Here is a 10,740-nt window from a genome sequence, read left to right as displayed (position 1 = left end):
AAGAAGATGAGGTGCTCGAAGCCTACAGGTTGGTAGGACTTTTTGAAGATGCAATGATGATGTCGTTCAGGAACCAACGAGGCATCAGAGAGTGCTACACGAAATCCATACGCGAAACTCCCCGGTCCCCCCTAATTTTTTTTGTGCCACCGAATTTCGAAATTTGCATTTTATTTAGTAGATAAAAAAGTCAAAGAATAGGAGGAAAAAGCAATTTCCGCAGGCGGAAAAAAGGGAAAGAGAAAGGAGAAACGAGTCGCGGCGAGGCAGCCAAGTGGTGGCCGGTGCGACGCGGGGCGGGTGGGGTCACGCACTCACGCCTGACGCGGGAAGCCGGCCGGAACCATCCAACGCACAGCGGCCGCCGCGTCGTCGTCGCCGCCGCCGCCGTGCCGCCTCGCCTACAGAAACAAACACGAGCTGCCTAATATTCCACGCCCGCGGTTCGCACCCTTCCCCCCCGTGTTCCTATCTCCCCCTCCCCATTCCGTCCCTGCATCCACCACCGGAGACTCGGCGTCGCCCTCTTCCTCTCCAGGAACCGCGCGACACGGGCGGCGAATCAGATCACCCCCTTCCTCCGCGCACCTACCATCCGGGATCGCGAGGTGGGTTTGGAACCCCGCGGTTGCGGGTCAAGTCAGGTTGTCTTGGTCCCGTCCTCGCGCCGGCTCCCCTTGCCGGCCGAATCGCTCCCGCTCCGTCCCCAGGTAAAAACCATCGCTCCTCGCTGATCCGATCCGATGGTTCCGACGCGGCTTCCTGCGGTTCCGTTTAGAGATGGGCGTTGCTATCGGGCTGTTGGAATTTGGGAGAGGCGGGTGTTGTCCAAGATTGCGGTTCTTCATCCATCGCGTAATTGGGGCGGGTGGTTCGACGGCCAATAAAAGGGGAACGGGAGGAGGAGCCTATCTACCGAGATGATGGGAGGTTTCTCGAATTTAGTTGGAGAGGGTTGTACAAAAAATGCTTCTGGGAAGCTCATGGTGGTCGTGGTGCGCTGATTGCTGGAAGCCTGCAACGGTTATGTCCCCTGAAGTTCATAGTGATGATTAGAAGGTTCCCCATTATGCTGTTTAATAGGTCATAGGATCTCCAGCTGTTTGCTTCTGTTAGCACGGGCGACCGTGTTCGGCTTGATTGCTGTGCCACAGCCCACAGTCATGTTTGTTCGTAAAAGGTTTTTGGCTTCATGGCTGTGCCACAGTCGTGTTGATTTGTTCGTGCAAGATGTTTTGTACCTGCAAATAGCTGCATGATCGTTATTGAATGTAGCAGCATCACAATTTGCTGACCTTGAGAACAGATACCGGTTTTTGATGGGCAAAGTAGGTGTTGGATTGGAGTGTTCATTTTCTTATTGAACCATACCTACGTCCGTAGTTTACCACTTTGACACCGATCAGTTGTGACATACTGTCTGAGCGTCTGTCCAAGTCCAGTTGTAGATGGCAACTGTACCTCATTGAAATTTAGTGTTATATCAGAATGTGTGTGCATTCTTCAAGCTTTGGAAATGCATTTTGTTGCATTTTTGTTTGGATACTTACACATTGACTGGTTTCCCTTTATTCAGGGAGCATTTTGTTTCAGTGGTGTGCAAGCTTTGTTGATTGGAGTTCGCAATGGGAGGCTGTGCGGGGAAGGTGAGCCTTCTGAAAGAATATTCATCCTTTTTGTTTTGTGTCTGTGTTATCACGCAAATGTTGGCCTTGGATGTGTAAGTGTTTTCTTTTGATAGAAAATTATTTTTGTTCTTTGGTCAGGCACGCCGTGAAGAGGAAGATAAGCTTGATTTCAAAGGTGGAGATGTGCATATCATAACAACCAAAGAGGGTTGGGATCAGAAGATTGCAGAAGCAAACAGAGATGGGAAAACCGTAAGTAAAACTCAGAGGACTCGAGATGCCCTTTGTGTCTTGTGATGTTTGTTATGCATTACTTATCTGTTCAATAAATTATCCTACACCAACTTTCTACTATCATTCCCAGTTCAAAAAACTAAACACTTGTGATGTGTAGGAGTTGCTGTTATAAGGAGATTAAAATCTTGATTGGATAATGAATCATAATAGATTGTCCACAAAAAATGACTTTCTGCTAGTTTTTGTTGTCTCAAATGTTAACTTTAAACTGACTATTTGTAAGAGCCATCTTTGGAGGGATTTTCAGCTTTTATTTTGCTCTCATGTAAGGCCACTTAGTTATGTGAACTAACATATAAGGATTGGCGATGCAACTTCTACAGTTATATTTCTTAGACATCAATTTCTTTTTGTAGGTTGTGGCAAATTTCAGCGCTTCCTGGTGTGGACCATGCCGTGTCATTGCTCCGGTCTATGCTGAGATGTCAAAGACTTATCCTCAACTCATGTTCTTGACAATAGATGTTGATGACTTGATGGTAATCTAATATTTACTTGTGTCAAATCATCAATTTGTTGAATTATACATGGCTTCAGCTTCATTATGATCGAGTAATGCATATACTCTCTGATGCTTTTCTGCCTCTTGATCTTGTTAGCATTAGTACGTAAAGGCAGCATAGGCAGACTGCTCTAATTTTTCAGCTGTGTTGAATTCTCTAAGTGCACCCAACATTTTAACTTTGCCATTCTACTCAATCACCATGAGAGCTACTGTGAAAATCTTGAACATAGACCATGATGATAAGTCTATCCACAGTTAAGTTTATGTTTCCATTCAAGATTGTAAGAAGTGCAGGATTCTTTTATAAGCAAATGTTACATTAGTAGTGATGAACCAGGACATTTTATCATCATTTGTGTTTTAAAAAGAGGTAAATAGATATGTGTTACACTGAATACTCGAGTGATGTCATGCCTATACCTCTGCAGTTTAGCAAGTTACACAAGTTGAAATCTTTGAATAAGTGCATGTTGTCCTGTACTCGAGTGATGTAATAGTCATGCCTCTGCATACAAGATGAAAACTTTGAATAAGTGCATGTTGTCCTGTACTTGAGTGTTGTAATGGTCATGCCTCTGCGGTTTAGCAAGTTGCACAGGTTGAAACCTTTGAATAAGTGCATGTTGTCCTGGTCCGTCCCAGCTGTTATCTAATTCTATATGTGATCATCTTCAGGATTTCAGCTCCTCATGGGATATCCGTGCGACCCCGACGTTCTTCTTCCTCAAGAACGGGCAGCAGATCGACAAGCTGGTCGGCGCTAACAAACCTGAGCTCGAGAAGAAAGTGCTAGCAGCCGCCGGTGGCAGTTCGAGCAAGTGACAGGGAACTGGACAAGCTTGGGCTATCTACAGCTTGTCTCTCATTGTTCCGATAGTTTCCCGATGTATAGTTTCCTGTGTCTGTGTGCAAGTCTGTGTTGTCAGAGATGATGCTTTACAATTTTGCCGGTATGCCTGGTCTCGCACATACTCAAGCTGTTAAGTTATGTGAACCTGTGCTTGCCAAAAGACCGAGATAAAGGGGGGAAAACCCAGTAATGTGAAGCAGCTCTTGACTTAAGAGTTTTGCAACACAATATTGGTGGATGGTGATGTGCTTGGTTGGGGAAAATGTTGTGGGTCGTTTCATTTTGACTTGTGATTATTGTTGTAGATGTATGAGTTGCTTTCTCATTTGTTGGAATCTGACAGTCCTTTGATTTTTCGGGCCACCTGCTTATCACACATGTGGCATGAGAACTCGAGCTACATTTGGGATCAGACTCTGATGCCTAATAACGGTATTTTTGTCAGGTTGATCAGGTAACATTGCTATCCAGCGTCAGCATGCACAGCTTGCTAGTTTCGACGTGTTCAACTCGCGCTATCATCATCATCTTAATATCTTCTACTCAAAGCCTGCATAAACTGAAACAATAATTTCATTCTTTATCGAGGACAGCGAGAATGAATTCACTAGTGGCACTTAGCAATTTCCCTTTGTCTGTTTTCCCATGATCATCAGGAACTGAATTATCAGGATCAGGATTCATCAGGAATATAAAAAAGGAAGAAAAAATAAGATGGCATTTATAATTTAACAAGAAAAAATGTAATTTAACAAGAAAAGAAGAAAAAGGACCGGGGGGAAAGGAAGCCCACATGCCGGAGAAATGGAGGATCCTATGCGGACGCCGCTCCCCGCGGCCCGCGCGGCCGTCACCGCGATCCAAGGCTTTTCCCACCCCTCCGACTCCGATGTCCCCACGAACAGAGACCGGGGCCACGGCCGCCCGGCGCGCGTGGGCCCCACGGAAAGCACGATCGCCCGCTCCGGCGCCCGGCGGGTTAAACGCCTCCAGCTCAGCGGCTGCGCGTGGGGCACACGCCGGGGGCATTATGGTAACTGCGCGCTGTTAATCAACGCTCCGCACCTCCACTTGAAGGCAAAACCCACGCTTCCTCCACTCCTTGGGTTTTGTTCGGGCTTTAGCGCTCGCCCGCCCGCTGCCCTCTCGCGTGCGGCGGAACACGGCTGCGCTCCGCCTCCATCCCTGCGTTGCGCTCGAGAGGCTTCGATCTGCACTGTCTGCGGCCGCGCTTCGGCGGTAAAAATCCCCGCTGCTCCCCGCCTCCTCCGTTGGTTGCTGTTGCTGGATTCGTGATGCGGGCTTGCGGTTTTCGTTTTCTCATTCTTCGCGTCTGTTGGGATTTCCTTTCCTTTGGTTGCTGTTCGTCTCTCTAGCGGGAGAGAGGGGAATGGTCTTCGATTTCGTATCAACTTCTATTTTATAAGGATTTCGTATCAAGTTTGTTTCCGCGGACGCCTGGAAATTTTGGTGTGCCTCGATCACAGCGTTCAGCTCTGCTGATTCCGTCTGGCTTCCTCTCTCCTATGGTTTCCTTCTCCCGACGAAATTTTGCTGTCCTTGCTCTGGAGGACAGATGGCGATGTTCGTCTTGTTGAGTGTTTTTCGGGGCTCCCGGGATTCGATCCGTCTTCGGCTTCCATGAGCCGTCCACGGATGTATATCTGCGCCGTTCCGGATGCCCGGCCGTTGCACGCCTCGTCTGAAGGATACTGCACTGCTCTCGTGTTCTGCTGCGCGGACTGTCGGAGCGCTAGCCTTGTTTAGATTGTTTTCGTCTTTTGGCCAGCATCCGACCCGGTAGCAATCTGGCCCGCGTTCATTCCTTGGTTTCGCGGTGGAAATCTAGGCCACCTCTACAGTCATCTAAAACGCTGGTAGTACAGCTCGTAGCCACCTGGGAACCAGGCAAGGATGGAGCTTATCTGAATCATTCAAAGGCATGGGCTGGGGAATGGCATCAGCCTGTCCCATGTTCCCATGGATTGAATGCCTTAAAAAATGGACTGGGATACGATTTGTTTAGTTTTAAAATAATCATATTTCCCTATGTACATTTCTGTACCTGACAAGTTCATTTATTCATGGACTGGAAACCGAAAAAATTCAAGGCGTTGCTTTCAGTTATGTGTTGCATTTAGTTGTTTTGAGCAGCTGGAAACCGATCACTTTATTGACTGATTTCCAAAGGAAACTGATCGCATAGAGATAGTGACCATCACCTCGGGCTTCCATGTGCCCATCTAGGTGTGAGCCTTGCCATGTTTTGTGGATCCCAGGTGCTTAATAGTTTTAAATTGAGTGGTCTCATTTCATAGATGGGTGGACATTGACAAGAACGTTTTTGGTTGCAAGTTTATGACCTCTTGCTTGAACTCTCAAGTTTGATCAACGTGGGGTGCTACTTTATGAGTTTATGTTGTCCATTCTTATTTTCTGTGCTTCGGTTCTGTTCCGAGATCATTTAATCCAGTTCCCTGGCCTACCTAATACCTAATAGGAACAGATCTGTAGATGCTGTGTCTTTTGCAGTTGGACTTATTATAACCATGTTCTAGCCCTTTCATCTTGTAAATAATTGGTTGTTACAAGGTCTGATCAACTTCATCGTCATCAGTTTTCTAAATATGCAATATAGGTATATTTACCAATTTTATCTTGAGAAGCCAGCTCATGAAAGCAGAAATTTCATTTAGAAGAAAAGGGTCATTGTCATTCACTCCCTATATGTTACTATTTGATAGCAGTTTGTTGCTTGTCCTGAGCTTCATTACAGTGATGCCGATAAGATCATAATGAAATGATTCCTTGCCTCTTCTTGGTACCTGCTACCTGCCATTTTTCTGGTCCCTGGCATTTTGCATCTGAATTCTAGTACTGCTCCTTGCCATCCCTATTTCTAGTATTAGGCTGCATTTCTCAGATGAATTATTAATAATTGCCACGTTCTATAGAGCAGGCATATATTTAACATTTCCTTATTCAGGTGTGCTTTAGTTACTATTGGGAACTGGAATTCATACCATAACTTGTTATGTCAGCAGTTTATGCATTTCTGCACTTTCAAGAGTTCACTGCTTATTGTGTTCCTTTCTTTCATGGATTACACTATTATGAATGTTGGAAAGATTTATTCGTCTTATATATCTTATAGATTTGCACATGAGATCCTGTTTATCCCATGCTTGCTGTTTTCCTAACAAGGCTAGTCATGTTCCATGTGTCGTGCTCTCCCTTTTAACCACTCACTGTTGTTCATTTTGAATCTCAACTAGAGCCAGACATCTTAAAGAAGATTTTTATATATTTTGGTGAAGATGAAGAGAACGCGAAAGGCGCAGTCAGGAAAATCCCACTCATGGTGGTGGGATAGCCATATTAGTCCACAAAACTCTAAGTGGCTCTCTGAGAATGTAGAAGGTAAGGACTATGATCTATTATGCTCGCTAAACAACTGACTTGTTATTCTTTGCTATACAATGTGATTCATAGCGATTCAGTCATTTTGATTTTAATACTTAGTAGTCACTCTAACTAAGCATGCCAGGTTGTTTTCTGAATAAAAGTGTTCTTTTAAATTAACAGAAATGGAGAAGCAAGTGAAAGAGATGCTGGAGCTTATTGGAGGAGGAGAATTCTCTGCAGAAAAGGCTGAGGCGTTTTACCAGCAACGACCTTTGCTTGTCACTCATGTGGAGAACTTCCATCGCATGTATCGTGCTCTTTCTGCGCGGTATGACAATGTGATTGGAGAACTGCGCAAAAATATCCCATCATCTCTGCAATCACATGGCTCTTTTGGTGTCTCTGAATCAGATTCTGAGACACAGTCTTTTTCATCTCCAGAATCTGACATGCAAGAAAATATGCCACAGCAGAAGCAAAAACCTGGACCAGATTACCTTGATGTTTCCGTTGGCTCTGGTGTTAGCTCTGATGTATCGAAGAAGGGGAGTGAAGGTTCTTCTTCATCTTCAGATTCTGATTCAGAGCTTGATGAAGCGAAAGAGGAAAATGGAAGTATTTTGTATGCCCTGAGCCAAAAAATCATTGAGCTAGAAGATGAGCTTCACGAAGCAAGGGGAAAGCTCGATGCTTTAGAGGAAAAGCATGCACATTGCCAGGATATGGAATCCAACAACATTCAGAAACAGCTTGAAGAAAGGGATTCTGCTTTAAAGAGCCCAACAGAAGTCAACAGTGGAAAGGAAGCATTCGAAGCTGTGCTGTTGGAGCACAAACATGAGATCGAAGTGCTGAAGGGAGAAATGGCCTCAGCAGCTAAGCAGTTTGAGGTTGAATTGGCACATCGTGATCTTGAAATTGATAAGTGCAAGGCTGAGCTTGAAGTAGTCTCAGAGAAGTATTTACATGATAAGTCTACTCTTGAGGATGAGCATAGAAGGCTCCAGGGAGTCATCAAGAATATGGAAGGTGACCTAGCAAAAATGTCAGAGGATAAATTGCTGCTTGAGTCTCGGATTGAAGAACTTGAGCAGGCAGCTCACAGCTTAGAACATTCAGCTTCCGAGATAATGAAGCTGCAAGAAGTAACAAGGAATACACAAGCAGAATTAGAAAAGGTTACTGAGGAGAAAGAAGTCCTCAAGGAACGTGCTAACGAATTTGAGCAGCTTTGTAGGGCCCTCAAGACTTCAGGTACAGAGGTTGCAATGCTACCAGAAACCATCAAGACCCTGGAAGCCCAGCTAGAGAAAGCCTTGGAGGAGAACTCAATACTTCAAGACCGGATAAAGGAATATGAGCAGGTTGTGTCCGATTCTTTGGAGAAACATTCACATGAGCAGTCCTGTCTTACTTCTGATCTTTTGAAGTTATCTGAAGTGAATGCTTCTCTTGAAGACAAATTGTCCTCTGTGGCGGCTGAGTTTATGCAAGTTTATGCTGACAAGGAAGAAGAAACTCTCAATAATGAGAAGCAAATTTCTGTGCTCAATCATGATATTGCTGATCTCAGGAGCAAGCTTGAATTATTATCATCTGAGAAAGCCACAGTTGATGATAGGTTGGCCAATCTGCTAGCTGATATTATGGCTCGTGATGAAAAGATGAAGCAGGTGGACGATCACCTGAAACAGCTTCAGTTTGAGCATGCCAAGCTGATGGCAGAGGCTGACTCTGCCCGCAAGTCCTTGTCAGAGGTGCATGTGCGGGTTTCCGAGCTGGAGGAAGAGGTCGAGAAACAGAAGCTTGTCATATCTGAGAGCGCAGAGGGAAAGCGGGAGGCCATCAGGCAGCTGTGCTTCTCCGTTGAACACTACCGCAGCGGGTATGAGCAGCTGCGGCAGCTGCTGCAAGGCCACAAGAGGCCATTGGTGATGGCAACCTGATAAATGAACAATATCAGTTTGCCAATGAAATGCACACTCGCATGTCTTTGGTCCTGTTCTATATGTAGCTTTATTCTTTCACAACTTCTGCCGTGCAGCTTCAGTTATTAAGGATCATGTGGTATGTGCCTGAAATGTAATTTGGTGGGATAATCGTATCGCTCCTTTGTACTCCTTGGAATTTTTCTTCTTCTTGTCAGCTGATGAATATTATGAACGTTGCTATGCGTGATTTTTTATCTTTCTAAGCTATTCAGTATTCTGAATGTTACGCTAGGCATCATCTCTGAACCTTTTCAGTTATTCAGTAACTAACAAATGTTGTCAACAACTGAATCCGTGACATGTGAATTCTGTTTTCCAGTCTTATGTGTTTGGCAGAAGCATCGGTTTTGACTCTTCTGAGTTCAGACTAGGGAGCTCTGAAGTCTGAACTCAGACAGATGATCAAGTACAAGCCAGTCCTAACTTTTTTGAAAGTATCATGTTTCTGATGTACTAAGACAGACCTAACTGATATACTGCAACACTCATGTTTTCTGAACAGACTTTTGGAGATCAGCTGAACTTGCTAGCATGGAGGACCGACACGTATGGGCAGCAGGTCCTGCCATCTAAAGCATAGAGCATTACTGATGGCGATTAGCTAACATGGGGCTAAGACTTTTCCTTGGTGATGCCGATGGAGAAATGCATATGCTTTTTTGCCACATGAAACTTGTTTGCAGGAAGCAGTTCGGTGGCCTGTCAGCAATGTATCCCGTTGTGACAGTACTATGAGGCTCCATTTCAAGAACACACTAATTGCTTGTGTAAGCTATTTGATTAGGTTTTGTACCAGCTCATGTCAAGACTGGAGAAACTAGACCTTGATGTACACCATTGGCCATTGCCTAGGTAGGTTGGGATAATAGGCTTATTAGGCATACATGGACATGGCAACTGTTCCTTGACTTGAAATGAAGAGAAGTGGCGCATCAATTTGGTTTTGCTGTTAAGTGTGATGTATCAACTGTTACTCAACAGAACCTAAGTTTGATGTATCAACCGGTACTCAGCAGAATTCATTTGGTTTCGGTCAGAAACAATTCATTGCAACAACGAATGGTGTAAACTCGACTTCTTTGGTAACCTATGAGTTGTATCCAGCTTTCAATGCAAATACGCTCCATTTTGAATCGAGTTTCTTGTTGTATGAAAAGGGAAAGGAAAAGATATATGAGGGAATGGGAATCAGCTTCGAAGTCATCATAAACTAGTATGTTTGAGTTTCTATGCTTTCAGCACATGGAAGATGGCCTTTTCCAAGCTGGCCAGGGCATGAAGAGGTGAATTGCTCACATGTCAAAAGAGGACCAAAAGCAAGGGCTCATGAGATCACAACCATATTCATTCACACTGGTACACTACCAAACCTCTCCCTTTCCTGGCAGGCCAGCCAAACCCTCTTTCTTGAATAAAAAGGATCTTCACCAAACAGCACAAGTAGGGGTAAAGCAAGGAACCTTGTTACCAAAATTATTGATCCTTTGCATCTTGCAAAGGTTGCCATCATTCTAATAATGAGTGTACTGATGATCCAATAAAGTAAATGGTGAAATAGTACATTATTGCTCTTTGATCAATGCTCTATGCAGCAGTTATGCTCTCCATGCAGTTGCAGTAAAAAAAAAACTTGAGGGTTTACCTCACTGCCACTGGCCTGTCGATAACCAGCTTACCATAAGGCACATGATTTGCTCCGGTAGTATAAACCAAAGAAGCATAAAACAAAGAGCAGCATTGGATCCATGGCCAAATTAAGGCCCATAACTCACATGGAAACTAGGCCAATAAGATAAATTAAATAGTAACACTAAAACACTACATGCTATAATGCACCACGTCAGCCGTCGGATCATGCTGGTAGTTCTGATCCAACGGTCGAGGTCTGGTTTCACTGTGCTCACGGCGGGGCACATGGTCAACTGATCCACATGGTCTGTTGAGTTCTTCTAGTTGGCTGTTCCCTGCCTTTTTTTTTTTTTTGCTCTCCCATGGAAATGAGACCGAGAGGAAGACCACCCAGTGAGGCTACCTGCCCATCCTTTTTTGTTGGCTTGTGTTCCT

General features: G+C 44.7%; 2 protein-coding genes across 4 annotated transcripts; both read left to right on the top strand.

The window, feature by feature from the left end:
• Positions 1-303: 303 nt before the first annotated feature.
• LOC120664253 (thioredoxin H4-2-like) lies at positions 304-3,643 on the top strand. The gene is made up of 6 exons (XM_039943378.1): positions 304-443; positions 539-710; positions 1,577-1,646; positions 1,767-1,880; positions 2,282-2,404; positions 3,106-3,643. Exons 3-6 carry the CDS (start codon positions 1,626-1,628, stop codon positions 3,250-3,252), a joined length of 405 nt encoding a protein of 134 aa, XP_039799312.1. The 5' UTR covers positions 304-443; positions 539-710; positions 1,577-1,625; the 3' UTR covers positions 3,253-3,643.
• A 710-nt stretch (positions 3,644-4,353) lies between these two features.
• Positions 4,354-8,907, top strand: LOC120664252 (protein NETWORKED 4B-like). 3 transcript variants are annotated; one of them, XM_039943375.1, is made up of 3 exons: positions 4,354-4,519; positions 6,556-6,700; positions 6,866-8,907. In XM_039943375.1, the coding sequence occupies exons 2-3, from the start codon at positions 6,598-6,600 to the stop codon at positions 8,629-8,631; spliced, it is 1,869 nt and encodes a 622-aa protein (XP_039799309.1). In that variant the 5' UTR covers positions 4,354-4,519; positions 6,556-6,597; the 3' UTR covers positions 8,632-8,907. The 3 variants fall into 3 exon arrangements, with proteins under 3 accessions (XP_039799309.1, XP_039799310.1, XP_039799311.1); XM_039943376.1 differs by having other exon boundaries at positions 4,359-4,519; positions 6,562-6,700; XM_039943377.1 differs by having other exon boundaries at positions 4,361-4,519; positions 6,598-6,700.
• Positions 8,908-10,740: the final 1,833 nt, after the last annotated feature.

The sequence above is a fragment of the Panicum virgatum genome, chromosome 3N (assembly GCF_016808335.1).
Source record: "Panicum virgatum strain AP13 chromosome 3N, P.virgatum_v5, whole genome shotgun sequence".
NCBI classification, from domain to species: Eukaryota; Viridiplantae; Streptophyta; class Magnoliopsida; order Poales; family Poaceae; genus Panicum; species Panicum virgatum.
Note: the sequence above shows the minus strand (reverse complement) of the source record. Positions and strands in the feature narration are given on the sequence as shown.

Excerpts from the sequence above, each read along its gene's own strand:
- LOC120664253 (XM_039943378.1), top strand. The coding sequence starts at position 1,626 with ATGGGAGGCTGTGCGGGGAAG. Across the intron at positions 1,647-1,766 it reads TGGGAGGCTGTGCGGGGAAG|GCACGCCGTGAAGAGGAAGA; the intron begins GTGAGCCTTCTG and ends TTCTTTGGTCAG. Across the intron at positions 2,405-3,105 it reads TAGATGTTGATGACTTGATG|GATTTCAGCTCCTCATGGGA; the intron begins GTAATCTAATAT and ends GATCATCTTCAG.
- LOC120664252 (XM_039943375.1), top strand. The coding sequence starts at position 6,598 with ATGAAGAGAACGCGAAAGGCGCAGTCAGGAAAATCCCACTCATGGTGG. Across the intron at positions 6,701-6,865 it reads GCTCTCTGAGAATGTAGAAG|AAATGGAGAAGCAAGTGAAA; the intron begins GTAAGGACTATG and ends TTAAATTAACAG.